Below are 17,792 nucleotides of genomic sequence, written 5' to 3' on the forward strand. Positions count from 1 at the left end.
TATCCATCCTATAATCCCACAATTTCCTACCTAACATTGACTTCCAAACATCAACATTGGCCTCCTCAAAATTTTAAGGTCAAGGATTTGTTGAGTGTTCCGATTATTCTCATTCATAGTAACTGCTAAATGTTTTCAAATTTCATTTGCATCAATGCGTGTTTGTGTGAGTAAAAGAAAGAGAAACACGAACGTTATTTTATGAGATATAAGCATGATCATGCCAACCTGCTAGGGTTGTTGCATTTTCGACGTCATTAAATCCATTAATAATGATTACTTTTAGAACTACCTCTTTCTATAATCAAATATTTAAATTATTTTACGACGCACACGTATTTCTCTAGAAGTGATCAAACATATAATACAAAGACTCTGTATTATCATGCACCCCACCAAAAACTACAACAAGAAAAAATACTCATATTGTTAAAGTGTCTTGCTCTGTGCTACCAAACGACTTGTTTGAATATGCTTTTCTTACTGGAATTGGCTTCGTTAAATTCAGCTTCTTGCCGACATTTTTCTTCCACTTTCAGCTTATTTCTTCTTCTCAAACTTACTTTTGTTGTATCGAAGGAGAATGTGATACAAGCAAATGAGAAGTCTTGAAACACGATTGATGCAACTTAAATCACTGTCTCATAGTTACTGAAATTTCAGATAAATCAAACCGACTTATGTTCTCATATTTTGATAAAAAATTATTTTTTTTGCCTGTACTTAAATCAATTCATGTCTATCTCAATAAGGGTATCGAGTGAGAAAGTTATTTCGGTAGAATTGTTTTAAAAAGTGATGCTTTTTTATCTTTATCAGAGGAAGTAAAACTTCAAACTACCTTATGGTGAGATGAGAAGTATAACTAAACAAAGTAAAAAGATAAATCCAAGCATAAGAATGTGGCCCGTTTTACACTTTAATGCAATGACTTTTTGATACCAATCAACCGTATTATAGTTCAAACTGATTGCTAATCCGTCCTGTGTGTTTTGTTCATCAAGTTAACTAAGCTGCTATTTTTGGTTAATTTGTGACTTGAGCCACATTTGTGTGAGCATGGAAGGTAATGAACTAATAATCTAGCGGTGATTCGAGAAATGCAATAATTGATACCAGCATTCTAAGCAAGGTTTAGTTGGTTAATACTTTTCAAAGATGGGTTCCACGGTTGGCAGTTCATACTTCATATGTGAAAAAATATGATCTTACCAAACACCAATCGTTTAAAAGGTTTCTTCGTCGTAACAGTCAACCAAAGTCCTTTTCATTGGCCATTAAATATTGGTTTTGGAGAATCCTCTTGATTCAAGATATAACAACAACTTCGTGGAGACCAACATTGAATAGAAAATGCGCCTCGACCTTCCTCCATTTGTCATATAGAACTGTCTCAAAATCTTGCTTAGCCGACTACTCAAACCACAGAGGATGTGTACAAAAAAATTCATGGTGATCCACTAAAGAGGTGTTACTCAAAACTACTTCTATTTGATGGTATTGTGATCCTGACACAGAAGAAGGGTTCTTGAGTGATAAATAAAATGATTTACGACACAGTACTGGCCAAAAGCTTTAGTCGTTATGAGCAGAAAAGGTTGGGATATGGAGCATTTGTGAGCTGCTTGTTCATAGTTTTCAGTCTTTGCACTGTGTTTAAGCCTTACTTGGGTCCTGTGCACGTGTGTGAGTGCTTAACTTCTTGCATTTGTTACTTATTTCCGTAATCCAAGATCAAGTAGAAGCACACATTGTGCTTTGACACGGCATGAAATGAAGATATATGTTCAACCATTTCGTATTATAAACTTTTTTTGTAGCCATTAAGTATGACTTTAGTTTCCTTTGTTTCTGTGCAGTGAATCTGAAGCTCTTAGTAGGTGTTGACACAAAAATGCTGATCACCGGCAGCTCTTCACGAATATCCAAAGGTATGATTTTGAATCTCAACAAGGTTAACACAAGTACACCTCAAATGAGATAACTTCACCAGAACTTTTAATACATAAGCTAATGAATCCTTAAACTCTGATCATATTATAGAGTGTTGAGGTAAATGTGTCTTACAACATGTGATTCTCTGATGGTTCTGGTGCCTGCAGTTAAAGTGAATATGACCAAAATTGTAGTTGAAGGCAGTGGCAGTTCTTCACAAATGGATAAAGATAAAGATAGAATGATACAAGCTAGACCTTTTGTAAAGTTACTGTTCTTTATTTTGCAGTTGAAGGGAAAGAAACAAAGAAAGAGGAGCTACTGTGCAGTTCAGAAGAAAGAACAGAATTTTGCCAAGCAAGGGGGGATATCAGAGTCTTAGGAAAATCCTCCACTGTATACATTGCTTCATCTAAGGCAATAACGTTGGAAAAAAACATGTCACGGAGTTTAAAGCCTTATGCAAGAAAGGATGATGTAGATGCAATGATTCGTGTAAGAAAATGGACATTGAAGGAGGTGAATGTTAACCAGAAAGTCCCCCAATGCACCCAAAATCACAGCATTCCAGCTGTACTGTTTTCTACTGGAGGGTACACTGGAAACCACTTCCATGAATTCACTGACATTGTTATTCCGTTGTTTTTGACTGCTAGACAGTTCAATGGAGAAGTACAGTTTATCATAGCAGATAACCGTCCTTGGTGGATTTCAAAGCACAAACCACTTCTTAAGAAGCTGTCCTACTATGAGATTATGGACATTGATCAAGATGATGGAGTTCATTGCTTCCCAAGGGTGAATGTGGGGCTCAAACGGCACCATAAAGAACTAAGCATTGACCCTCAAAAATACTCCTATTCCATGCAGGACTTCAGGGATTTTTTGAGAAGTTCCTATGCATTGAAGAGATTCCAAGCAATAAAAATCAGAAATGGTCGACATGGGAAGCCAAGGCTCATGATTCTTTCAAGAAAAAGATCAAGATCTTTCATTAATACCGATGAAATAGAAAAAATGGCCAAGAGTTTGGGTTTTGATGTCATCATTAGGGAAGCAGGGAAGAGCATGTGGGGCTTTGCTCATGTTGTGAATTCCTGTGATGTGTTACTGGGAGTTCATGGAGCAGGTCTCACTAACATACTTTTCCTTCCGGAAAATGCAGTTTTCATACAGGTTGTGCCTTATGGTGGGTATGCATTGGACTGGCTTGCCACAAATGACTTTGGAACACCCTCAAAGGATATGAATATAAAGTACTTAGAATATAAAATAAGCTTGGAAGAAAGCACTCTTGTACAACAATACCCGCTAGATCACATGTTTATAAAGGATCCTCCATTGATTGGGAAAATAGGGTGGCAAGAATTTAAGTCTGTGTATTTGGACAAGCAAAATATCAAGCTTGATGTTAACAGGTTTAAGCCTACATTGCAGAGAGCTCTTGAGCTATTGCATAAATGAGTATGATATGTGTCACAATTAGGATTTGATCAAATTCTTTTCTTTCTTACGGATATTTATCTGTTGTTTTTCAACAAACAGCTTACAGAATGACAGACAGGTTATCATCTGAAACGAAATTTCTGTATTGAAAGGAAAATGATGTTTGTTATGTATTTTGAGACATCATGCATTGACAAAAAGTTTAGGCTATGTCCTATGTTTGGGTAAATGTTTATTTTAGGAAATAATGGGTTTTCTTTTCTCAAAAGTTCTCATGTAAAATTAATAATGATAATGAGTGAATTTGTAATTGTAAATGTAAAAACTGTTGCTTGTACTTAAGTTGAAGAGATAAACATGAATTCAATTTAAACTTTATGTGGGACACCATGCACCTGCTACTTCAGAAAGTGGAGTTGGTGAGATAGATTGTAAATTGGTTTAGTTCTTACTTTGAATTTTACCCTAGACAACTATGTGGAGTGTTTTTAAAAAACAATTGAAAACCTACTCTGCAGATAACACAAGAGCTTCCATTACCGCTACAGTCATAAAGTCATCGCTATTGATTGTTGTAGGTTCTAAAATTATACAACTTCTTGATTCTTTGATTTTCTAATCAGGTTAGTAAATCAAAATTGCTTCGTACTTTTCATTGGATTAACTTACCTCCCACAGTTTACAACGTCAGTAGAAAAAAAATCCAAATCAGGTGTAACAATTACCAAGCCTCATAATAGGCTTTTAAGAGTACAATTCATCTTAAACACATTCCTAATCAGCAAATTTGATTAACTTAATTCGGTTCCCTGAGCATCACATCTATGAATACAGAATAAATTATAGTATACATGTTCTTCCATTAAATGACGGGTCTTAAATATGGAAAATGAGTTGTCCCCCAATGAATTGTTGGTTTTGAATCCACCGCAACAGCCGTGCAAAAAGAATGCATCATCGGCATATGGATACAACTTGTTGCTGCTTAGACCTCTATATGCAAGCTCTGAAAGCTGCTCAGTCAGCCCTTGTGGAAATGCTCGTATTGAATTGTGCCCCAATTCTACCCTTTACAAAAAAAGGGGCTCTGATCTGTACCTGTCACACTCAAGTTTTCTCAACTGCTCTGTACATTCACCATTGAAATTATGACAGGAAAGATCCATGAATCAATTGCACCATAGACTTCAAATGGACAAGTTCTTCCTCGTATATAATCCTATTAACAAATCCATCCAAGGTACCCTTTTAAAGGCAGCTCAACTCCACTTAGCGCCACTAAATGATTTCTTCCTACTTTTATTGTTGCTCTTCTTCAAAAGAACTGATGCATGGTCAATACCATCAGATGAATGGCTATCCCCTTTCAACCATAGAAGAGCCTCAGCAGCAGCAGATTTTTCTGCTAATTTTTTGTTGCTGCAAGGCTGACCAACAAAATTCAACCCATTAAATATGACAGTAGAACGGAATTGGCTGTTTTTCAGCTGCTTTGTTTTGTAAGTTGGTGAATCATGTCCAGCTCTGTTAAGAAATGACTGAAGTTGATTTTTAAAATTTTCAGCCTCGACTCCACTTTTGGAGTTTGTTTCCTTCTTTACCTGTGATAGGACTTGGCGACCAAAGACAAACCTACCATCACAATGGTCTTCTGAAACCAACAATCTAACAGCTGAAAGGAGCTGACTATGCGATTGTGTTTCCTGCGTGGGATCCTGAAGCTGGCAAAACATGCAAATCATAAAGTCAATATCCAAAGACTTGAAGAGAAACCAAAAATGATGGATGAATGCGGGTTACACAAAATAAATAATTCCAAAAAAGAAAATGTTAATAATGGATTGAACTTACCTTTTTCTGTATCAATTTTTCCAGTTCCATCTTTAAGCTTAAGTAAGTATTGGCTAATTCTGGTTTCATGAAAAACTCCAAATAGCCTCCCAACATTTTCAGGTGACCATCCTGTCAAATGAATTACATGCAAGCGCACAATATAATAAATAGCAAAAAAGGAAACCCAGAACATACAACCAAGAATAACAGATCTAGGTGGAAAGTGAAGAGAAAATATGGTAGGAACTTACAAGTCCACCTCTGGATACATTCCCACCAAATAAGAGAAGCACCGAATCAGATATACCAGTTGAATCTCTGAGGAATACTGAATTCACTTTCACCTTTTCATTAAACACTAACCATGGGTATGGAATTCTGGGTACACAGCCATTTACAGAGCTCTACAAGATGTAGCACCAAAATTAAACTTCGATGGATTATATTCCCCCAATTAAAACTGAGTCATAATACAAGGATGGACAAAAAGTCAGATATTTGAAGAGAAACTTACAGAATACAAAAGAACCTGACCATCCTCCATTGTCTTCAGTGCTATTGACTTATCTTTGTTCTGCACAACAAAAGTTGTACAACCTCAAATAAAAAAGTACACAATGAAACTACTACATAATAATTAAAGCATGACAATATTCCCAATAATTTCATGAACCGGTAAAATAATATACATATATTACTTAACCGAACAGAACCCCATGAAGAAGCATGGATAAAAAAAGAATCTATCAAGATTATTACCAACACCATGGTAAAAAAGAAACAAATACAAACAATTTTGACAGAGACCAATTTACAGTTTTGGTTGTTCTATTTCAACAAAGATTGGTTTATGTACACTTAATCGCAATGTTATGATTACCTCCATGAGCCCCCCAAGCAGCTCCTTCCCGAGGTTAACCCTGTTATTGACATAATAATGCTCACTTTTTTTTGTTGATGTAACACTACATTTTATGAAATGATAATTTTTTTCGTTTGTCGATGGTGTTGATAGAAAAGTGTCACATCATCAACAAATCATTAAGGGAACTCAACTCCCTTATTTTGGAAATAGAAAGCACAAATGCAAAATAAATGAAAATCAAAATTGAATTTCGGCAAAAAACAAAGGGGAGAAAAATTGTGAAGTTCATGTGGTTCATACTTGTCATTGTGTATGTGATACACATCTATGTAACTTTAATGAAGATGCCACAAATAGAAACAAAAAGGGTTCCACAAACATAACAATAGATGTAGGGCCACACATGGCCAAAAGTAAATAAATAAAAGTAAAAACTGAACATTTTGGAAACAAAATAGTTGAAAGGACTAGCAGTGTTGGTTACCATAACAGAAGATATTCCGGGAAACAAACCCGCACAGATGACTGCTCGGATGAGATGCACTTCATGACTCCATGCATTGTAGGTTTCAGGCTTGTCATTGACCAGACCAATATCTTTGAGCAAGTAAAAGAATTGCTTTCGAAGAGACTCAATGGCCTTAAGTGTTTGAGAAGAAAGAAAATTTCGCCAACAGTACTCATAACCAGCCTGCTGTGTCTCAGCATCTTTCCAACCCTCATAAGCCCGGACAAGGGCAAGATGATCACTATATTCACGAGCAGCAAATTGGGCTTTGGCAGACTCTGCAAGCTGCATAGAGCATACAATGTAAATAATTGAATACAAAGCCAGGGCCCTGTTTACCTAACAGACTTTTAACATATTGATCATGTATATGTATAATGAAGGCAGAAACACTGACAATTTTGATATCAAAAGTGAACCATTATAATAAGCACCCAAAAAATATTGATATGAAATCATATTTACTCGATGATATCAACCTAATCAACCAATACAGTGCACATGCTTGATAGGTCTATGAACTTGCTCTAGTTTGCTTCCAGTTATTATACTCTTGGAAACAACTGGTCCACTTGCTACCATCAAAACTAATAAACTTTACCACCATTTCTATCAAGAGGAGCATCCAAGTTCAACAAAAGAAGAGTCAGGTAGCAGGAAATATCAGCAACAGTCAAAACAAAAACTTACATCCTTCTTGTCAGATGGCGTCACAAATGGATCTCTTACACTTAGACCAGCAACAACAGTCATTATAGGATCCAAACACTTGAAGATGGTTCCTAAAATGAGCATCTTGCCAAGTTTGGGTTCTACAGGAAGCATTGCCAATTTGTGCCCTGAAAATTAACAATCCAATCAACAGTAACTCTAGAATAAATCATGATAACACTTTGAAAGTCACGAGAACATTCTTTTCCTTGATAGTGGAAGAAGAAATAAAGACCACGGGGCAGTAGTTCTTTTACCTAAAACTGTTAAATTTTCATTCCCGTCTAAGGCCCCAATAATCTTCAAATATTCAACAGCATTTTCAACCTGCAGAACAAAAGTAATTGATTACATAATATATTGAGTAAAACAACACGGATACAGGATGCGGAATGTCATAAGTTCTACACATACAATTCACTGGAAATATAAACACCGATACAGGATGCAGAATGTCATAATTTCTACACATACAATTCATGGACATTATAAATAACAACCCTTGTATTTGAAAGCAAATTCCAGAAACACGATCAATGAATTTTACCGATAGAGGCTCTGGTGGCTGTAGAGCTTTAGATAAAAACTCAGAGATGCTTCCAAGTTGTAGAGTTTTGATTTGAAGGCACAAGGATTGCAAAGGTGTTCTCAAAAGCTCTGGCAATTGATAATCAGCAAAAGCATCATAAACACATCTGGGATAAAGATGGTAGCATTCGCCAGGCTGAACACGACCAGCCCTTCCTCTCCTCTAAAAGGTTATAAAAGCTTTCTAAGAAACAAGACAGTCTAAATAATATAGAAAAGCATAATCTGAGAAACAAAAACATTATGAAGCTGAACACAGACATGGGAGTCATACAATGGGAATTTAACTACTTATAAACATGTACTTCCACATGATTGAGATAACAATTATTATAAGTGAACAGCATAGTCGGATTTCACAAATCCATCAAAAAGCATTGAGGATGAGCATCTAACTTCGATTGAAACATAAGTACAATCTAAAATTATTAAAGAAAATATTTTAACAAACAGGAAATATTACACAAAACTTCTTGTTGTATACGTTCTATAGAGCATGTATGACAAACAAAAACAACATATCTTGTGTATCACAAGAGACAAGCCACAATTTGCCCCTTCACATTTCTTACTAACCCAATTACATAGCTCAGGTTCTCTATATGGAAAAAACTTCAGCCTATTATTAAAAAAAAACTATTTTTACAATGAAACAACAACGAAGCCTAATCTTATTGGCTATATCAAAAACTGAATTTCCTGTAGTAAAAGTATTAGGAGCAATGCCTTCTCTAATTTTTGCCTTTAAGTTTTTTAAGGTATTCCTTTAAACCCTTTAATAGGAATGTATTCCATTCAAACAGAAAAAGACAAATAAATTCTTTAATCCAAATCCACAAAACTATGTTGAACAATCACACATACCTGCCGGGCTGCAGCTTTTGAGATCCAAGATGGAAGCAAACAAGGAGTGTTATTTAATGCGTCATATGATGTTTCTTTTGCTTTTCCAGAGTCAACCACAAAGACAACATCATTAATGGTAATACTAGTCTCAGCCATGTTAGTTGCCAGAACAATTTTCCTCACCCCTCCTTCAGGATTTTCAAATATCAACTTCTGCAGAATAGTAAGTAAAATGGGAACAAAAAAAAATCATATAACTTATGGCAATGTTTAACTTACTAGGACCAGAAATATATGACCAATGAAATAGAGATGTGATTTATTATATCAATTAGAGCATGGAAATTTAATTGCTTCAAGGCGAAAAGAAATCCCCTCCCACAGGAAAAAAAATTGCATTAGCTTCTTTAAATAACCAATTGCTGCAGCAAATTTCAGCACCACATGACGAGTTCCTAAAACCTTGTTACAACTTTTATATTAGAATAATGTCTTTCATTTTCTCAAACAAAATTTTCCGAAAAACTGTTTCCGAAACACCCATTTTTAGCAAAATGTACTTAATTTTGATCACTTCCGAGCTATTATTTCCAAAATTTGCAGTTAAAATTAGCCATTAGATGTCTTGAATTAAATTGTAATCTAGACAACAAGGATTATTTTATGGTTAATAAGATAATATAGCAAGATCACCTGCTCAGAGCTGGCCATGGAGCCATGGCATGCAAGAAGCAATACTTTGCTCTGATCACCCAACAAAGGATGAGCTTGAAGTTGATCCTTCAAAGAGTTTATATCATCCCAACCAGTCATAAAAACCAAAACAGCTCCTGGCCTTTCATTCTTAACAATGTGACAAAGCACATGTTCAATAAGGTTAAAACCAATTGAGTCAGGGCACCAACAGGACAATGAATCTTGGGTGCGTAGGCTATATCCCTTAAAGTCCGCAACTTCTAAAGCATCCTATTAAAAATCACAGAGAAGTGAACAGAATTAACCAAAGCTTAAGGACCTAATATGAAAAGGTGAAATTTTCTGCCTCTACTTGTACCTCAACAGCAGAAGCAATTTGGCTCTTTTTTCTTCTGAAAGCTTGAGCTTGTTTCTGCATTTTCCACGTTTTTTCTTGACCATAGTCATCAATTTGATTATAAGGTGTCAACCGATGTCTAGTTCTTTCCAGAATATCCTCAAGAAAATGTGCTCGAACTGGAAATGTAAAACCCTAGAATGTGCACGGGTCCAAAAATGAACAAAGGGAAAACAAGTTTACCATATCTCGCATATCATCTAATAAGCAAATGTATACAGATTTGCCAAAGCAGAAAAACGTAAAATTTCTCCTAAAAATAACTTCAAGATTTTCTATCAGTGTACCACCTAGAAAAAAAAAGGTTAATGAGCAAAAGAATACCAACCAGAGTTTTTCAGTCAACAGCTAAGTTGTTCAACTGCTAAAATACACTTTTTATCATTTAAAGCTTAAACAAGTGTTTATCATGACATGAAAATCACCACGTCCATTAATGTGCCATATCATTTGTCAGTACCAACTCATCATAAAATCACATCATAACAGTGAAAAATGATATGATAACACATTAGAGAGACAGTAACTGAACTTTAACAAGGATTACAGAAATGACTATCCTGAACTTACAGGAATATGCATAGTTGGAGCACCATTAAAGTATGAAGAAAAAAGCTCAGCATTTAAGGTTGCACTCATCAAAACCAATCTCAAATCAGGTCGATGAGGAAGAATTTCCTTCAGGACAATGAGAAGAAAATCTGACACGTGAAAACCAGTTGTAAGTATAATTTTAAATAGTATTATTAAACATGAGGATAAAACAATTGTTTACCTACCTTCATTCATTCCACGTTCATGAATTTCATCGACAATAACATGAGTTACACCTTTTAAATTCCTATCTACAAGCAGTCTCCGCAGTAATACACCAGTGGTGCAAAAAAGAAGACGGGTATCTCTCCCTTTCATACCCTCCAAACGAACTTTGTATCCAACCTATCAGAAGGTAAAACAGGTAGAAAACGTAAGCTAAACAGTCATGTGTGCAAGCCAAAGTACTTCAAGCTGAAAAGGTTCACAAACTAACAGATTCTCCTAACTTCTCCCCACGTTCTGCTGCAACTCTTTCAGAAACAGACATAGCAGATATTCTTCTGGGCTGAGTACAAATTATGTTACATACAGCTCCGCGTGCAGCTTCGGTTTCAGATTCTAATATGTATTGAGGAAGTTGTGTGGTCTTACCACAACCAGTTTCACCTGAGACAACAACGACCTGCATTTTTTCATTGACGATACCACTTAATATAAACTATCATTCAGCCAACAAACGTATTGAGACTCAGTTTCCACAAAAAATATATATGAAAATATAGAAAACCTATATAATATCCATTTATTTTACCCTTTATAAATTATTATTTGCTTTAGAAACTATAAGTTGTATCAATTTGATTGTTGGCTTCTGCATGCTCCAAATATGAAAGACCTATAGGATTATATTCTTGTAAACTTTGCAAAAAGCATGAGCTTAGTGCACTAGTTAATTAATTCATAAGCTGTGACAAAATTTCGAACATCTGTTTGATAGTTGTCCAAATCTATGTATTCCAAAATCTCTCTGCATGTTTTCCTTTAATGCTTCCTTCACTCTAATCTTTCACAAGCCCACTTGATTCAATATGTAATTTCATACGACAGTGACGTGAATCACTGAAAATAAAAGGGTGATTTGCTCCATGGGCCCCAAGGGGTGCAACTGTGAACTAGGAGTCAGTTGAACTAGTTTGGTCAGCTGAACAGTTGAACTAGTTTGGTCAGCTGAACAGTTGAACTAGGAGTCAGACGATGTAAACCAACATGAACCAGCCAATTTTTAAACATTGACTGCATCGTCAATTCTTTATTTTGAGAAGATAGTAGACTTAAAGTTGCGTATAATATTTAAGCCAATTTATCATGTTTAAGTTAATATGTATGTATTTATTTTAATAATGTATACGTGATTTACATCTATCTTCAATTTAACTCTCTCTATTAATTTGTGTTTGCAAGACATTTATGTTTTTAATTAATTTATTGCATAATATGTTATATAACATTAAAAATATGTATTTAATTACCAATGATTTGACCACAATTAAACCAATGAATTATGAACTACAGTCACTAGTACAATGATCAGTCCAATTTTAAAAGCATTGGACAAAAGTATGGTACATAGCACACAGCCCTTCTCAATGAAAGAGAGAGACTGCTTCCAAAATTTGAACCTCAAGTTCAAAAGAGTAGCAACCTAATCATTGTGGCAAAGCTCATCCTCACAAACCATGGGCATTAAAAAATTAGCCGCTGAGATATAACCAATCTTGGTCATATAAAATTTTGTTTAAGATGACAACAACCTTGCCTACAATCAACAGCATTTTTTAACAGTAAGAAAATTTTACTCTAGTCACAATAAATTATAAATTATACTGCTGTGTCTTATGTAAAAGATCATACATGAGCATCAAACCCAAAGCCGTTTTTTTGTTTTTCTCTTCTAGAAGTGAAAACAAAACATTCAAGGAACTATTACTAAATTAGAAATCTTAAAGGGCCTCATTTTCCATTTTTCACCTGATTCTCTGAAATAAGTCTCAAAAATGCATCCTTCTCTTTGAAAGCAGGAAGACTTCTACGAAATTTGAGCATCTTTTGCCCTTCAGGAGATTCCTAAAGGTAAACCAACATCTGTTACAACATTTATAAAGGATAAAATAACAAAAAAGGACATCTAACTAAAAACAGAATTTCATTGCTAGAGAAGATCAATAAACAGCTTTCATCATTATATGTCAATGTCTGAAACCAGATAACATGGAATCAACAATCAAAATCTAGAAAACTAATTCATTGCCCCTTAATCAGTAAGTTGGGATAACAGAACTCAAATAGTCATATTGCCATAATTGATTTAATAAGTCGATATAGTTTCGTTATTCATTAAAAAAACCAAAGTAAAAGATTAGGGGAGCCACAGCTCCCAAAAAAAATTTACTTTTATTTTTTATATATATTTCAAAATTATATTTATATATTATTATATTATTTATATTAAGTTTAGGAAAGTTTCTCACCGACTCACATTTTATTTATATATATTATTTATTTATATATCTTTATCGTTTAAAAATTAAAATAAAAACCAACTTGATAAATGTTGGTTAATAAAAGAGATTAATGTTCTGTCACTGTCCATAAAGTTCTTTCACAGTCATCAAGAAAGTAGATTGAAGAACAAAGAGATTGAAGAACACATTATCACAATATCTCTCATGAATCTTTTCATGATTTATGTATGTTAGATTTATCATTCTCCTATTACAATGTTTCTCCCAAATTAGTATGAACCCTAATTATGATTTTAAGGATTCTTTTATGAAATTGGCATGAACCCTAATTATATTTTTCCCCAAATTAGTATAACCCTAAATTTAGGGATTTTGTGTTTTCCACTGCATATGATAAAATTTGTAAAATTTTATGGATGTATCTTGGGCTGCATTATGAATTCCGCTACACATAATGAATTAATTGAATAGCCTTGAATTGGAATTGAAATTAGAATACCCCTCTTGTGTGAATTCAATGAATTAGAAAGATTAGAAATTAAAAAGTGCATACGTGAATCATGGTATGAAAATGGTTTAAGTAGAGGAAATAAAGATTTTTTTTATTTAATTAGAAAAATAATTTATACATAAAAAATCTAATTTAGCACCCCTGAATTTTTTGTCCAAGTTCCGCCATTGGGTATGATACCAATGCTAAGGCCCATGTCCATTTTTAAAATTGGCAAACACTGTATACATGGACTACAAATATGGATGCATTATAATTATTCACAATTTATAAAATTCATAAATTTACGCCCACACTATGAATGGAACTAGAGTCAAGATCCTAAAATACAAAATTAATGAAATGCCAGCTAAGAAAATAACAGCAAATGAAATGCCAGCTAAGAAAATAACAGCAAATGAAATGCCAGCTAAGAAAATAACAGCAAATGAAATGCACTTCAAAAAACCTGCCAATCTTGTTGCCGATGATGCAGTTGCAAACTTCTTCGTTGCAGGATTTTCTCCTTGACAACACTATTGGGAGTCAAGGGTTCTGGCTGTTCATGCATTCCTTTATTAGCTGGAATGTTTATATTATCACTTGATTTATGCAATGAGTCATTCAAATAACTCCACTTGCTTGCAGTAGCCTTTTGTGAGAGATGGGCATGGAGACGGGCATCTACTTCTTTATGAACATCAAATGGTAAGACTACCTGCACAAACACAGAAAAATGGTCAATCAGGATACTTGTTATAGAGGTCAGAGAAATCACCAAATATCACAAATTTCTAGCATTAAAACTGTAAAGAAAATTGTTACCTACTGACAAACTTGTGGTGCTTGGAATTGTGCTAAAAAATTTAAGCATGGGAGTTGGAATTGAAATTGGGACATTGAGGAACTATTTGATTTAAGAAAGTGTTTTCTGTTTTCACTTGTAATTACAAAAATGTTATCTTGTTTTTAATTTGTTTCTGCTTTTCGATGTTTGGGTAAGAAACAGTGAAATCAACCTTTTATTATTTTCTATTTTCCCTTTTTTAAATGTAAATAAAATAAGAAAAACATGTTATTAGTTAGTTATTTGGTAGATGTCAGTTAGGATTGTGTAGCTGATGCATAGCTCCCTATATAAGGTAGGGATGTTGTATGTTAACAGACTGCATGTAGATTGAAACTGAATGACAATAACAGAAGTGCAGTGCACACTCTTTGTTTCTCTCATCTATCCTCACTATTCTGTTTACTTCTCTCTGTCCCTCTTTAGTGCTGTCATGATGTTTCTTTCTGTCCTTTCTGTTCTGACTATATATTCTCTATTTAGTCTTTCTGTTTCTTTCTCGATCGCCCCTAAATTGTATATACTAGAACAGAGCTGGCTGTCCATGGTTACAAGACCAGAATCTTTTCACCCATGGACAAAAACAACATTACAAGAAATGACATGTGAACTGGAAGAAAGATTTGTTCAAATTGGGCAAAGGCTTGCAAAGATTGATACACTATCGCTCATATACACGGTGGAGGGCATTTCTAATAAGCTTCAAGGGATAACGTGCAGAAGGGATGATGTCTCCATCAATTTTGGACATGACCATAGAAATGAGCACCACTATACATGCCATAAAAATCACTTTCAAGATTTGATGCATCTTTGACAGCAAGGCAGCTTGGTGGAATTTAATGATAAGTTTGATGCAATTTCTTTTAATCTCTGCTCACATAAAGCCCTTATTGTCTTTCTGTTTCTTACTCTTTTCCTAGATTCTATGTTATTTTCCTATACAAACGTCAAAAAAATAAGAAACAAAGTGAAACAATATGATATTTTTTTCTAATTAAATATTTTAAAACAAAAAACACTTCTCAAATATAACAGACCCTAGAGTCTTTTATGTGTTTGTTTGTTTAGCACTCAGACAAGGAATCCCAATTCCTCATATTCCAAGGAATTGAAAAACTATAAAGAATAGCCTTCCCAGCAGTAAAGAAAACAGCCGCAACCCCCTAAGTTCAATACCTTGAACACCATATTAGCCACCAACCTCTCTACTCTACTACTTTTGCATCAATGTTAGACGCTATCTATTTACACTGCCGCCAACTACACCAATGCCACCCCCCAAACACATTTTCCCACTCTCACTACCACAAACAACAGTCTCCTTTGCCAGCATCGCTGACAATGTATCATGACAACAACTGCAATTCTAAAACTTTAACTCCGGTTACTTTGTTGGAAAAGGCGACCTCCAAAAATGGTATCCTTAACCCAGAATTGCCGGTTACCAGGTTCATTTAGTTAATCAAGGTTATCCCAAAAATTTAAAATCAAGTAGCACCATTTACACAATAATCCAAACAAAAAAAAAAAAAACACACACCAACTCCGAAATTGCAAAGAAATTAAATACCTCTCTCTGTGGGCGTTTATCATCCAAATCAGGGCGGTAATTTGGCAAAGGCGCCTTGCTAAACACGACAACTCTTGCATATTGCCGGCTGCCAGAGTAAAATCCATTCAGAAGTGAACGAAATAAATAACCAAACAAACAACGGACGCTAAGGGGAAAATAGCTAGCTACCTATACAAACCCATCCTGGTAGCCAAAGTGGAAAGCTGCTCGAAGTCGCGACGGTCCTTCTTCTCTCTGGACACCACTTCTAGTTCGTCTTTGGAGCGCATAAGCATGGTCAGCTTCCATCTCCACTCGTCAATGTTCTCGAGCGTTGAATCACCCTAACAATAACAAACACATTAAAAAAGAACAAACGAAGCAACTGTGCTTGTGATAGGGAATGGAAAGTGACGAACCACTTGTTGGCTATGAGAGGGATGAGAAGCGAATTCCACATCGGAGTCGTCACTGGACACATCCTGGTACGCAAAACGACCATAGCTGGAGCTGCGCTGGTGCCAGAACGGCAACGTAACGGTCCCCTGGCGCACGACGGTCCTCGGGCGCGTGACGTTGACAACTTTAAGCGCGGTGGAGGAGGAGCGGAGGCGAATGGCGGTGCGGTGAAGAGGAGTGATGGAAATGGATGAAAAGTAAGGTCTGAGAGGAGTGCAGCGAAGCCGCGACATGGTTTTGAATCTGAAGAAGCCCTGAAATATGCCGGAATATGCCATAGGCATGGTGGTGGTCAAGGCTGAGGGAGAGTTTGCACTGCGCAGACACACACCTTCTGCATCCCTAAACCCAAGCTATTTATATCTTATCTTTCCTTACATAAAATCAAGTTTAGATGTAAAATAAAAGAAAATAATTTTTTTAAAAATCTTTATTTGAGTATTTCAAAATTACAGTTACCATAGTTCGTGAAAATAGATTTTTTATTCTATTTCCACGGCTAAAGTGTTCAATATATTTTTTATTAAATCAACTTATTTTATTATCTTGATAATTGATTTATTATTTAAAAATAATCAAATAAAAAATATAATTGTTCTGATTTTAAATTATCTTAGTCAATTACCATATATTTAAAGTATCATTCATTTTAAAACTTTGTTTGACATCCTTTTATTATAAAAACGATAATAATTAATGTAGTTAATCATTTAAGAAAAATCGTATTGTTAGTTCTTAACAATATGACTTGTTTTAATGAATAATCTATAAAAAAAAACAAAGAAAATAGATTACATTTAACATAAGGAGAAGTAAAGACAAAATTAAGACCTAAACTGAATGGCATTTATGCTATCAGCAAATAAAAATTGTCACCGATATAATTCAATTACATATATTGAATACATAATCTTTTTCGTTTTTAATTGAAAAATTGAATACATAATCTTTTTCATTTTTCTTTTTAATTTTTACATCTAAACCAACTTTATACTAAGTCTTATAAATGTGTGCATTGACACAAAATTTGTAAAAAGATCTTAAAAACAGTGTGATGTTGTAAGACTTGCTCAAAGTGGTCGTATAAGATCTTATGAGAGGATCTTATGTCATCTATAATGTAAATGTTCATATGCAATTTTATTTTTAAAATTTTTTTATTAGTTTTGTTGCACTGCAAAGGTCGTATACAATATGTAAGACTAGATTTTGATACTTCATGTCTTTTGAATTTCATTGTAATATATGTATAGGGTAAATATTGTTTGTGTCTTCGTATTTTAGTATAGTTCTATTGTTAATAAAAAGGAAAAAAAATGTATACAAGATTGAAAAGAATAAATATTTAAACGTAGTAAGGTATAAAAAAATATTTTTTATGATATAGTATTAAATTGAAAACAAAATACAAATACATGTATTAATAAATACGATAAAATCACAAAATTAAATTAAACTAAGTTGCGCATTTGATTTGGTTTTGTTTTTTTTTCTTTTTCATGTTTGAATTGAACCACGTATAATTTTCATGTTAGATTCAATTATACTTTTAATAAA

General features: G+C 34.4%; 2 protein-coding genes across 2 annotated transcripts; one reads left to right on the plus strand and one right to left on the minus strand.

Annotated features, from left to right (window-relative positions):
- Nucleotides 1-1,327: 1,327 nt before the first annotated feature.
- LOC124832007 (Glycosyltransferase family 61 protein) lies at nt 1,328-3,766 on the plus strand. The gene is made up of 3 exons (XM_047306111.2): nt 1,328-1,686; nt 1,860-1,931; nt 2,225-3,766. Exons 1-3 carry the CDS (start codon nt 1,545-1,547, stop codon nt 3,397-3,399), a joined length of 1,389 nt encoding a protein of 462 aa, XP_047162067.1. The 5' UTR covers nt 1,328-1,544; the 3' UTR covers nt 3,400-3,766.
- Nucleotides 3,767-4,072: 306 nt separating this feature from the next.
- LOC124832006 (DEA(D/H)-box RNA helicase family protein) lies at nt 4,073-16,572 on the minus strand. Its single transcript, XM_047306110.2, has 19 exons — nt 16,196-16,572; nt 15,966-16,120; nt 15,795-15,882; nt 13,844-14,092; nt 12,391-12,486; nt 10,856-11,044; nt 10,605-10,764; nt 10,396-10,526; nt 9,787-9,960; nt 9,426-9,698; nt 8,751-8,945; nt 7,846-8,049; nt 7,556-7,625; nt 7,278-7,426; nt 6,564-6,872; nt 5,729-5,788; nt 5,466-5,618; nt 5,233-5,343; nt 4,073-5,102 (listed from the first exon to the last, which is right to left on the minus strand). The coding sequence occupies exons 1-19, from the start codon at nt 16,517-16,519 to the stop codon at nt 4,641-4,643; spliced, it is 3,552 nt and encodes a 1,183-aa protein (XP_047162066.1). The 5' UTR covers nt 16,520-16,572; the 3' UTR covers nt 4,073-4,640.
- Nucleotides 16,573-17,792: the final 1,220 nt, after the last annotated feature.

Source organism: Vigna umbellata, chromosome 1 (genome assembly GCF_029865625.1).
Source record: "Vigna umbellata cultivar VRB3 chromosome 1, Vumbellata_1.0, whole genome shotgun sequence".
Classification (NCBI taxonomy): Eukaryota; Viridiplantae; Streptophyta; class Magnoliopsida; order Fabales; family Fabaceae; genus Vigna; species Vigna umbellata.